A 12,354-nucleotide genomic window follows, 5' to 3' on the forward strand; every position below is an offset into this window, starting at 1 on the left:
TGATATTTGTTTGCAAATTTACAGTCTAATTTTCAACATGAAACTTGAAAGGAAATTTGTAGGTTTATAATTGGATTTAGGATTTAGGGTCTAGGGCTTAAGGCTTAGAATTTGATTATTAAATTTGATATTTGTTTTCAAATTTACAATCTAATTTTCAACATGAAATTTGTAGGTGTGTGATTGGGTTTAGGCTCTAATTATTAAATTGGGTATTTATTTCCAAATTTACAGTAGAAATTTGTGTGTACACACCCAATGTATTGTTGTTGCCCGTAGTGTCATCGTTGACTTTTGGAGGCAACCAAAATCGCTTTCATAGTATTTTCATGGCTCCCTTCCCCTCTTGATCATTTTTTATTCTAACAAGCCTGAGTGAGAGTTGCCTTTCATTTTTACGTGTCAACCTTTTTAATTCCACACATACAAGTTAATTTCATTGAGAGAAAAAAAGGCTTTGTTGTTCAATGGCATCTTCTGTTGAAAACCAGTTTCATGGCAACAATAATGCAGAGCAAGACCAAGAAAGCTTCTCATATGCCATGCAGATTGTCAGCTCTTCTGTGCTACCCATGTCTATGCATGCAGCAATTCAACTGGAACTCTTTGACATCATAGCCAAAGCTGGTCCAAATGCCAAGTTCTCCCCAAAAGAGATAGCAGCCCAATTACCTTGCAAGAATCCAGAGGCGCCGTCGATGCTGGACCGCATACTTAGAGTTTTAGCCAGCCATGGTATTGTTGGTTGCTCTGTGGTAGATGAAGAGGGTAACAATCCCCAAAGGCTCTATAGTTTGACGCCTGTGTCCAAATTCTTTGTTCGAAATGAAGATGGTGTTTCATTTGGCCCCTTGATGGCCTTGATTCAGGACAAGGTCTCCCTTGATAGTTGGTGTGTTTCATGCATCTCTCTCTACCTCTCTCTTTTCTTGACTAGATGGAGTTATTGTTGATGTGTAGTTGGAACTTTATTGTTGGTGGTCAGTTGAGATTCGAAATATTGGTTCAATTATAGGCAGATAAATTTTTAATGTTCTGATTTTTCATTAGCTAATATGTGCATATTTTCATGTACCTTGATCCTCAAACGGAGCATTAAAACTTCTAGCCAATGGGGTGGAGCGTATATGTAAGATATTACTTCAAAAATATTTTATAATTCAATGCATTGTTGATTCTAATTTGTAAATATAATGATTTTTAATCCTTAGATGGTAACATTACAAACGGGGATAAAGGTACTTGATTATGGCATGACCAAAAGATTGTTTATATATTTGACCCGACCATGATTACTAGATAGACTCCTTCCCAGTATCAATATTCGACACTTCCCTTTTGTTTGGTACATTAATTGAATTAGTTGTAACTTCTAAAGGCTTGGTTGCTCAATTTCAACTCAAAAAGAAGTTCCCAATTCGCCTGACTATTGACTTTGTTTAGCTTTTTGGCTGCTATAATTAACAAATTCCTGCTTATTAATGTACTGTTAGGTCGCACCTGAAGGATGCAGTTCTTGAAGGAGGAGTTCCATTTGACAGGGTCCATGGAACACACGCATTTGAATACTTTGGCAAGGACCCTAGGCTCAATCAAGTTTTTAATACTGCAATGATCAATCACGCGACGATAATCGTGAAGAAGATCCTGGAGACCTACAAGGGTTTTAAGCAGCTCAACCGAGTGGTTGATGTTGCCGGTGGTCTAGGAGTCACTCTCAGCCTCATCACTTCCAAGTGCCCCTACATTAAGGGAATTAATTTTGACTTGCCTCATGTTATACAACATGCCCCGACCTGTCCTGGTAACAACTTGGCTAATGCATTATTCTATGTATTCTGAATAATATTCCAAAGTCATATATAGCCCTTTCTTTTTTCAAATCATTACCTCAATCCAGAATATTGTATGTGGAAGTAAAATGCTGAGCTAATTGCATCTGTTGCATTCCCTTCCCCGTTTGGCCAACTTAATGTAGCTGCATTAGTCCTGTGCTTTGCAAATATGACGCCATAACATAAAAGGGCTGCTAATCTTGTGATTTTGTGTTTAAAAGAAAGTATAACTGAATCATTTGAAATAGACAAGATTTTCTATTTTAATTGCTTTCCGGATTTAAGCTTTTGGTCTCTGTTTTTGGTATTTTGATCTCGATCTCTTTAGGAGGTTAGCTTGTTTTTTATTGCTTTCTTGCTTCCTGCTGCTATTTTTGTGTGCAAGCAGGAATTTGCCTTTAGGTAGGCTCGGAGTGTTGAGGGACTACTGCCAATTTATGCAAGCAGTTGTCCCCTTCTTTTTTATGTACAGTTTCTCTTTGTCAAGCCGGTTTTCATGCCAATGGGATTCTCTGGCAGCTTCAGCTTGAGACTAGCAATGACATATCGGTAGTGTGGCCAATAAAATCTCATTTTGCAAAAAAAATAGAGAAATAGAAAAGGTTTTCAAAAATCACTTTATAGATTAAATTCGGTTTTTACATTGTGGAATTTCGTTTAATTCCATAAACACATTCGAAATTGATGCCAAATGGCATGTTTTGTCTAGTTTCTTCGGTATACTTCGTACGCTAACAGGATATCAACAAATTTTACAGGCGTTGAGCATGTAGGGGGAGATATGTTTGAAAGTATTCCTAAAGGCGATGCCATTTTCATGAAGGTAAGATATCATTTGTAGACAATCTTTTCCCCTGATATGCAACTGTGAGTTATGGATTCAATCATCTCTCACAAGAAATCATCAATTATTAGTCCATTTTCACTTTTTAGTTATTGCATTGGTTGTTCAATTTTTGCTATTTGCTTCATCAAAAGTTTCAAATAGTACGAGCTTAAACACTAGATAACAAATTTATGACATAATTGACTTGTCAAAATTTTTGTAGTCGGTACTTCATAATTGGAGCGATGAACAATGTTTGAAGCTGTTGAAGAATTGTTACAATGCCATCCCAGATGATGGAAAAGTTATAGTGGTTGATACTGTCCTCCCAATTTTGCCCGAGACTAATGCTTTTGGGAGAAGCACTTCGCAGACGGATATCATTATGATGACTCATCTTCCAAGAGGGAAGGAACGAAACAAACTAGAATTCGAAGCCTTGGCAACTAATGCTGGATTCAGGGGCATCAGATACGAATGTTTTGTTTATGACCTCTGGGTAATGGAGTTCTTCAAGTAGTTGGACCCTTATATCATTGGTAAACTGAGCTCTCCTGTTCCAGTTGCTTAGTTTCCAATCTTCTTCAAGCTAGCAAGAGGAGGGAAAAGAATAAAAGAGAATGGTTGTATTGCAATAAACATACTTTCTTGTGTCGAAGATGGTTCATCTAATAATTAAATACTTGTGAATCAAATGAAATTACATGAAAAATAACACTGAAATAAATTATGAGAAGGATGAATTGGCAAACTATAGAGACATGGTAGCTGCTTGCTGTGAAATTATGTGATAGTTATTTGTGCTTGGTGATCTTCGTATTAAACATCCAAATGCAGTGGAGCTTTACTGTGACAATCAATCAACGTTGTCCATTTGTAAAAATCCCATATTTCATGACAAGACTAAAGACATTGAGATGGATTTCCATATTTTAGCCGGGATCACTCTCCAAAACATGTTCATACTGAATTGTAGATGGTAGATTTACTTACAAAAGCTTTAAAACCAAGACAATTCCATGCTTTGTTAAGCAAGAGGAGCATTTTGAACATTCATAGTCCTACACTTGATTGTAATGCTGCACATGTTCCTCACGTGTGTTAACTAATCAGGTTAATTGTACAAGATTAATTGATAGTTAGTGTGGTAATTTTGGTTTTCTTACTGTATTTGACTTTCTTAATTGTTGACTCTGTAACTAAGTCTTAACTGTCAAAGCAGTTATCCTTCCTTTCCTTCTTCATTGTAATAGCATGTATAAATACCTTGCCTCGTAAGTAGTAGTGGCTTAAGCAATGAAAATAATCTTTCATTCCTCCTCCTCCACTATCCATTCTCTCTCACAAAACTAATAGTACGTTCTGTGGTCCTGCAGGAGGCAGGGATACATAGCCCTGACCCTGCAGTAGTTTCCCACCTAAAGTGGGAGTGTGAGCCATTGGCTCAGAACCATGTATGAGCTATGACAGAGAAAGAGTAAAATCATTGGCATTGATCCACATCCAACTCATGATAACATCGTTAAATAGGCACAACAAAATGCACTTTGAATAGCAAATTACCATTTGTCTAATAGATTGTTGGTATTAACAGAACATGAAATTCCAACCATTCCTCCTCTGTTTGAAAGACTGCTGTTCTCCTTTTATAGAAATTTTAATGCACCCACCTATTGCTTATACATTTGTTGCAGACTATCAAATAATGAAGTATTAGAGCAGTAGGTTCCTCTAACATCATGAGACTTACCTCTCAGATACAATCATTGTAGCTAAGCAATAGCAAAAGTCAATCACTTGAATTTTTTTGAAATATGAGGATCTATGTACTAGATTTCTGTGTGGAATTTATGTATTTCTGTTAGGAGTTAAAAAATTCAGATGCTTGAAGACAGAGGTGTAAACATTAAATAATTCCAACTCTTGCTAGCCAGATCATTTACATACGTATTCAAGAAACTTAATCTTTCAAAACCTCTATCGTTTTGCTAACAAGATTGGTTCCTACTTCAAGTTGTGATAATATTTTTATCAATATAAGGTAATAGATTTTTTGACCTTAGTGGAAGGGGGATTCAAACCCTGTTTAATGGAAAGGGGATTTGAACCTTATTCTTTAAGTAGAAAGATCATGCACCAATCAATGATCCAAATGCTCTATTGTCAAGGCAATGGATTTTATTTCTTCCATTTTTTAATTTTAATTGACGTGTACATTTGGAACTCCAAGCTTAACAAGTAAAATGACAGTTTCCAGATTTACCTGATTCATGGGGAAAAAAAATAAAACAGATTAAGCTGATGACATCTTGTTTTTATCATGACTTTCGGAATCTACTGAACCCTTAGGCACTGCTTAGCATTGTCTCTGCAGTAAAAGGGTAACATGGAGCAGATTCATTGTATATGTGATTGAATAGCATATAAGCAGCCAAAAGAGGATAAAAAGTTAAACATGTTTAGTGCAGCATCATTCACATGGTTTACACGTTAAGAAAAGTTCAATTAAAACAGTTAACTAAAATTTGCAGATACATTGACTTAGATCACACTGTTCCACTAATGCCAATTAAACTAAGAACATTAGGTGAAGTCAAGAAAATTCCTGCTTCAACAATATCCCATTCTATTTTTTGTTTCTCTTTTAAGAGAACCTAAATCAATAAGAAATTGACCAAAAATGGAAAACCTCGGCTCCTGTTGTTTTGCTTTAACGATTCAATGACTTCCATGGTTGTCTTTATGGAACTCCCGCCATTTCCAGTGGCTTGCCTAGCTTCTTCTCCTACCTTCTTGGCTCTACTCTTCAGCTTCACATCTGTCATCAGCTCACTGATCCTTTTCTGATTTCCATCTGTTTTAACCAACCTCTGACCACCCCAGCCCCATGTCCTATTCCATATTCCAAGCCCTGCCTTCTCCAAAACCTCCGCGTTCGCTCTTTGGTCCCCATGTTGAGGCCATGCCAGCATTGGAATCCCTCTCTGAGCTGCTTCCATCACTGAGTTCCACCCACAATGATTTACAAAGCCTCCAACCGCAGGATGTGCTAGAATATCTTGCTGGTTCACCCACTCCTTTAATACCATACCCTTGTTCTTTGTTCTTTCTAGAAATGAACAGCTTAATAAGTCTTCCAAATCTTCAGTGTCATCCTTGTCAACTGTTTTCGTCTTCAATATCCAAAGGAATCGATACTCACTTTTTTGTAGTCCATGTCTCAATTCCTTTATTTGATCCTTTGACATGGCTGTTCTGCTTCCGAAGCTTACAAACACGACAGATTCTGCTGGTTGGTTGTTTAGCCAAGGTAGATACTGACCCTGGTCCTTCTCGAGCTCATAAGTTCCCGATGGTCCTATGGGGAGAATTAGTGGGAGATTTCTTAAAGCTCTCTTATTGTTGATTGCTGAAAGAGTTTCTGAAAATATTCATGAAAAGTATAAAGAAAGTCTTGTAGGTCAGATCTTGGTCAAGAAAAGAGGCTCATTTCAAACCAGTAAAGGAGACTTGCAAAGAAAATGAAGAAGGCTGGTTTTTGTATTCACCCTTGAAGTCCCATATCAGCTTACAATATAAAAGTAATAGGTAAAATATTAAAATAAGGAAAAGCTCTTAACACAAGGTGCAGCCACTAAAATTGTCAGCTGTCCTTTGCTGTAATTGTGCAAAGGCTAATACGTTGCTTGACTGAAAAAACTAAATAGCAGAAAAAGTTGAAACAACCAAAAAGTTAAATAACTAAGTAGCAGATAAGGTCTTCATCTTCAAATCAAATTTGATATTTTCACTCCCAGCAGAGTATTGAACCAGAGACTAACTTTCAACAGTTTCAGGCTCAAAGCAATCAAATGTATTCATTAGAATTCCTTTGCAATCCGGGAGAGTTATGGTATTTGAGACAAGGGTTGCTGTAAAAAGATGATCAGGTTAAAGAATGGAGGAGGAATGCTTGATATATGCAGTGGGGTTAGGCCTGGTATCTCAATTTCAGTAGATCTGTTGCTCATTTTGGCAGCATCAGATGTCAGGATTGGAAGATAAGCCATAAGAGAAAGAAACTTGACAGAAGTGGTGGATACAGTGTAATTAGAATACCAAGATCAACAGCAACTTTGCTGACACCAGAGGCTACTACTAAGTCAGAAAAGATGGCAGAGAGAGGTGGCGATAAAGAAGATATTAAAGGATGAATAAGATGGGCAGAACGGTTAGTAGCTTTGAATTGGATAAAGAAAGGATCATCTGTAGTGGTATTGGAAGGCTGCATAGGAGGAACTTGGAATTCAATATGTTTGATTTCTGGATGTGTTGAAAGAAAGAAAGAAATATATGTGGACTCGGCTACTGATACTGTAGATTTAGTAGTGATCAGAGTTACCATACAATTGTGTGACAATAGCATGGAAGCAAGACGGAGAAAAGGGGTCAGGTGACCCATTCCAGCACTTGGAAAGAGAGCAATGTGAGGCTGGGATGTTTCAGAACCTTGGAAAATCGACATTTTGGCGTCACAAATATCTGAGGTGAAGGTTCTTTGGCAACTTATATGCATTTGCACATATGAGCAGACGGATATTGATGGAATGTCTTTAAGTTTAATTTCCTCTAATAGAAAGACATTTTAGTACTGAAAACTGTGGTGGCTTTTACTACTATCTCCTTGTGACAGTTTGAACAGTCAGGTCAATATTTCTGATCAACTAACATTCAAAGTGGATGCAGTTAGGTATTCTTCTAATGGGATTGAAAATCATATACATTGACTCGATGAAGTTCAAAGAGGGCAACCAAAGTTAGGCCACAAGAGCTACCTTACCACTAAACCACTATCACAACATTGGGTAGAGGAGATTCTTGCAAAGAGAACAACCATAATTAACTGACAACCAACGCAAATATTTGGAGAAATAGAATGGTTAGGGACAGATGAAATCACTTAGGAGAAGGAAGTCGATCTCCGTGCCTTTAAGCAAAAGATTGAAGAGTTCCAAGTCAACCAATCAACAAGGACATTGACAGATTAAGTGAGGGATGATGTCATGAGCCAACCTTATATAAGGTTATAACAAGGTAAAACTACCTAGAAGATTAAGTCTTTTGTACCTTCAAGGGAGATGTCCCCTTTTTAAACATTGTAGTGGTACTTGGTGACATCTTTAGAGATGTTTGTTAAGTCTTTAGGGAGAAAACTCTTTGGAAAAGGAATGCCCATATCTCACGCATTGTAATGGCTATTAGTGAAATACTTTTAAAACTTCATAAACTCTTTATAGGGGGTTAGCAGTCAACGGATTGTTTGACTGTCTCACTGGTAAAGATATAAATGAGTTATAGGCTGACTTGTGTGGAAACATTCATTTAAGTGTCGCACGGACTATTGCATATTTAAACGAAGAAATGTAGTTTGTGACACCCATGGACATTCGTAGTGCGTAACACCTAGGAATGTTTCCAAGTGCGTAATGCCCAAGGACGTTCCTAAGTCTGTAACGCATAAGGATGTTCCTAAATGTGTAACGCACAAGGAGGTTCTCAAGTGTGTAACGCCTAAGGACGTTCCAAGTGTGCAACAGACAGGGACATTCCAAGTACGTAACGCTTGGGGACATTCCAAGTGTGTAATACCCAAAGACTTTCCTACATGCGTAATGCTCAGGGACGTTACCAAGTGCGAAATGCATGAGGATGTTCCGAGGTGCAACGCTTCAAGTGGACTTTCCTAACTGCAAGCATATTTTGTAATAATAAAAAATAATAATAAAAATAATTGCATAAATTTGCAAGGTTCTAATCAAAGAAGATTTTGCTTTGAATGGAATAAACGTTAAAAAAGTGTTTTAACACTGCTTCATTAGCTACTTTTTCTTTTGGATAAGAAAAACATGTAAAGTGTTGCCTTACATTACTTATTTTATGTTCATGACTCAAATTGTGGCTTTTTATTTATGCATAAAAATTTCTTACAAAAATTCTTATGCAGAGGGCAAAATGTAGATGTCCAATTTTGGCTAACCATTATTTCTTTTAAATATTGTCTTATAGTATGAGAACAACGTGGAACAACCATGTCACATGGAGAATTGAAAGTAGCTTAGAACTAGTGGCAAGATTCACTGAGTTATTTTCACGATTGAGATATTCTAAAGAGTTTGGCTTGGTAGCTCAGATATGGAGGTAGTTAAGTGAACTTCTCTTAACTTTTTTTTGAAGTATTCTTAATCCTTTCTTAGGATTTTATTGTTGACAATAAAAATTTATCTTTTGCTCGTGCAATATGGAATATGCTTAAATTGAATGCAAATTGCAAGCAAAGATTTCATGGAAGCATACACAATCGCAACAAGTAGTAATGTGATGAGTGAGTTGTCGATCCTCAAGGAGTTGATCTAATAATTGCTGCTAACTACTAAAATTAAAACAAACTACTCTTATCCAAGTAACAAATTTTGAAATATGGTTAAAAATGTAATCTAATTAACTAAATCTAATCTAAGTGGTGCAAATGATAAATTGAAATGGAATAAATGGCCTAATATTCTAGGATTATGGTATCCTTTAATACTTCACTTGGAATTGAGTTTGGTTAAACACTTAATCTCAATGAAACTTGATGTTAGTCTAAAATCTTAAGGTATGTGTAATTCTCCGTCGAGATATTACACACTTGCTTAATCTAATTGAATCACTATATGACTATAAGAGACAACTAAACTAAGCTCTTTAAGCCAAGGCTTTCCAAATTGACTATGTGTGGCAATTAAATGTATTTCTACCCTAATTGCACATCAAAGCACTAAAATTCCTTTTTTAAGTGTTTTGAACACACATTACTCAAATCTAGGTCTAATTTAGACTAACTCTTTCAAGTGTCATCTAAATACTTGAACACATTTAATTAGTGATCAATCCAATAAATGGACAATAAATTTAAATTTGAGTAAACATCAATGTTTCCAATGAGACTAAGCAACCAACCAAATCAATATCCAAACTACATAATAAAGTCAACCATAATCCTAGATTAATAACTTTAGCTCAACATTTCAAAAAAAAGAGTACACAATATAGTAAACAAAAGCATTGTTTTACAAAATGAGATAGAGAGAGAGAGGAAGATGTTCTGTTGCAGCTTTAGAAGGTCTAGCTCTTGATTCTTCTTCTCTTTCTAGTTTTGCTTCTGCCTCTTCTTGCCCAAAATGTCTCCCTGAATGTCTTCTTTTTCTATGCAAAAATTCCTATTTATACTCCATTCTTCTTTTAGCCTTGACCTAGAATCTCGAGCCAAGTATATTCCTTTTTCTAATGTGTTCTCGCTGCAGCCACATTGGATTCTCGCTGCAGCGAGCTAGAAGCTGACTTGGCATTGCAAAGACCTTCATTTTTGCTATAGTGAGTTTGGATTCTCGCTGCAACAAAAATCCTCCTACCTTAGTGCCCTGTTTCTCGCTACAACGAGAAACTCTCTGCCTGGACATTCTTGGTGCTGCAACTTTGAGCTTTCTGCTTCCATGTTCTCCTCCTTCAAGCTGCCTAGTGTAGAGTTGTTTTGGTCCTCATTTTCAGCTTCACTTTCAGCCAACATTCCTTTAACATCAAAAAGGTTAAATGATCAGAAGTTGCACTAAGGGGATTTTTGACAAAAAAATGAAGCTAAAATTGTCTAAATGACACTAGACACCCTAAAAGTTACTTCTACTAAAAAGCATGAAATTTGCTAAGGACTACGCAGAAAACTAAAAGAATAAGTAAAATTTATGCTTCAAAAAGTACCCTATGATAACTCTATATAATAGAGTTATCATTTATTTGGTTGGAAGGAATGGTCATTCTAAAGAATGCCCTTTTAGGGAGAAAAAGGAATAGCCATTACCGGTCCTCTCTCCCTTGGTAATGGCTATTCCCGAAGCCAAGGAATAGCCTATAATGCTAATGGACAAAATTGTCCTCCATCAATTTTAAAAATTACATACAACATAAACTAAAATTTCTTTATTTCTCCCAATTTTTTAATCTATCTACCCTTCTACCTTTCTCTATCTCTCACTAAATTTCCTTCATCATGGAAGACAGTAGAGGGCAGTGGTAGCGAGTGGTATCGATATTTTTTAGACCAGATTTGGCCCCAAGAAGTGCCGATCTGGCATTTTTTAGCCAAACCGGGACATGGAAGGTTCGAATTCAATGCCTCCTATTGTATCTAGTCTTAAAACGTCGAATTTGGTGTTCCTTGATTAGATCCGTCCACGAAAACGCCAATTTTGGCTACAAGAAGCATCAGATTTGGCACTCCCTCATTAGATTCTCACAATCGGATCTAGCACTCCATGGCCAGATTTGGCCACGAGGAGCATTGATTTGGCACTCCCCAACTTGATCCGACCTCAAGAATCGCATATTGTCACGGTCCACACCAATCCCTATGAAGTATTTTCCACTTTGGCCCTCTAGCCTCACGGTTTTGTTTCATAAAAAGCACCTCGCAGGTTGAAAGTGGTGTGAACCCTTATATTCCTAGTATCACTTTAATACATAGCCGATGTAGGATTCCTAGTTCCTTTCTCTAAGACCATGACATTCTCCCTTACACCCCGCTGAGAGTTTCTCTTCAATGTGGGACTTTGTGGCTCTACTCACTAAGAGCATTATCTCGACGATGTAGGATTCACATCCACGTGATGACAGTAACACATGTCAATGCTCTCTTACGCAAGACAGTTACATCTTCGGTGGTCAATCTAAGAGAAGAAAAATTAAAAAGAATTTTAAAAAAAGGTTTAAGTTTTAATTCTGAATTATAAAAAATAAAATTTAAAATTTAAAAATTGAATTATAATTTTAATTAGAAATTTGTAATATTTTGATATTTTAAAAATAAAGAATAAATTAAAATAATAATATTAATGTTTTAATTATAAATTTCTAATATTTTAAATGAAATATAAATTATTAATATTCTCTAAATTAAATCATATTAAAATTTAAATAACAATTTATTAATATTTTCATTTAAAATTTAAATATTATATTAAGGGGCATTTTTGTTATTTATCACTTATTCTTTAATTATTCTTAAAATTATTCTTATCAACTAAACATTAGAATAGTTCATAATAACAATTCCTATCCTATGAATCAAACTATATCGTAGTTATTCATCTCTTATTCTATTCCTATGGAATGGTTATTTCATTCCCACTCTATTCCTTCTTGTGAAGCAAACACACCCTTAATGCATTAAAAGCTCCTCTCCTTAAAGTCTCCCAATTTTTTCACTCTCCTTGATCTCACTGAACCCACACTTTTATGTGTACCTAACTCTCACCTTAACCGAACAAAACAAGTCTCACTCCTTTCTCCACTCAACTTTCTCTTACAACATGTTTGGTTGGGGGGAATAACTATTCCATTCCCCCTCTATTCGTAATCTTGCTTTAACACCTTAGTTAGTTAGAAAGAATGACCATTCCCTGGAATGGCTATTCAAGGTGATAGGGGAATAGCCAACACCAGGGCCCCCCTTGGTATTGGCTATTCCAAGAGACAAGGAATAAAGTAAAAAAATTAATGATAAAAAATACCCTTCGTTAATTTTAACAATTACCTTACTATATAAAATGTAATTTATTTATTTTTTACAATTTCTTTCTCACTCTACCCAACTGCCTCTCTGTTTCTCTTACTAAATAAAAT

At 36.0% G+C, this 12,354-nt stretch overlaps 2 protein-coding genes across 2 annotated transcripts; one reads left to right on the top strand and one right to left on the bottom strand.

The window, feature by feature from the left end:
• Window positions 1-329: 329 nt before the first annotated feature.
• Window positions 330-3,486, top strand: LOC18601594 (cathecol O-methyltransferase 1-like). The gene is made up of 4 exons (XM_007032584.3): window positions 330-892; window positions 1,494-1,804; window positions 2,594-2,658; window positions 2,885-3,486. The coding sequence occupies exons 1-4, from the start codon at window positions 468-470 to the stop codon at window positions 3,179-3,181; spliced, it is 1,098 nt and encodes a 365-aa protein (XP_007032646.2). The 5' UTR covers window positions 330-467; the 3' UTR covers window positions 3,182-3,486.
• A 1,657-nt stretch (window positions 3,487-5,143) lies between these two features.
• LOC18601596 (UDP-glycosyltransferase 708C1-like) lies at window positions 5,144-7,207 on the bottom strand. The gene is given in 4 exon segments (XM_088805114.1): window positions 5,144-6,070; window positions 6,483-6,593; window positions 6,596-6,754; window positions 6,757-7,207. Coding segments are annotated over 4 exon segments (1,434 nt in total). The 5' UTR covers window positions 7,166-7,207; the 3' UTR covers window positions 5,144-5,315.
• Window positions 7,208-12,354: the final 5,147 nt, after the last annotated feature.

Source organism: Theobroma cacao, chromosome 4, assembly GCF_053813885.1.
Source record: "Theobroma cacao isolate CCN51 chromosome 4, ASM5381388v1, whole genome shotgun sequence".
Lineage (NCBI taxonomy): Eukaryota > Viridiplantae > Streptophyta > Magnoliopsida > Malvales > Malvaceae > Theobroma > Theobroma cacao.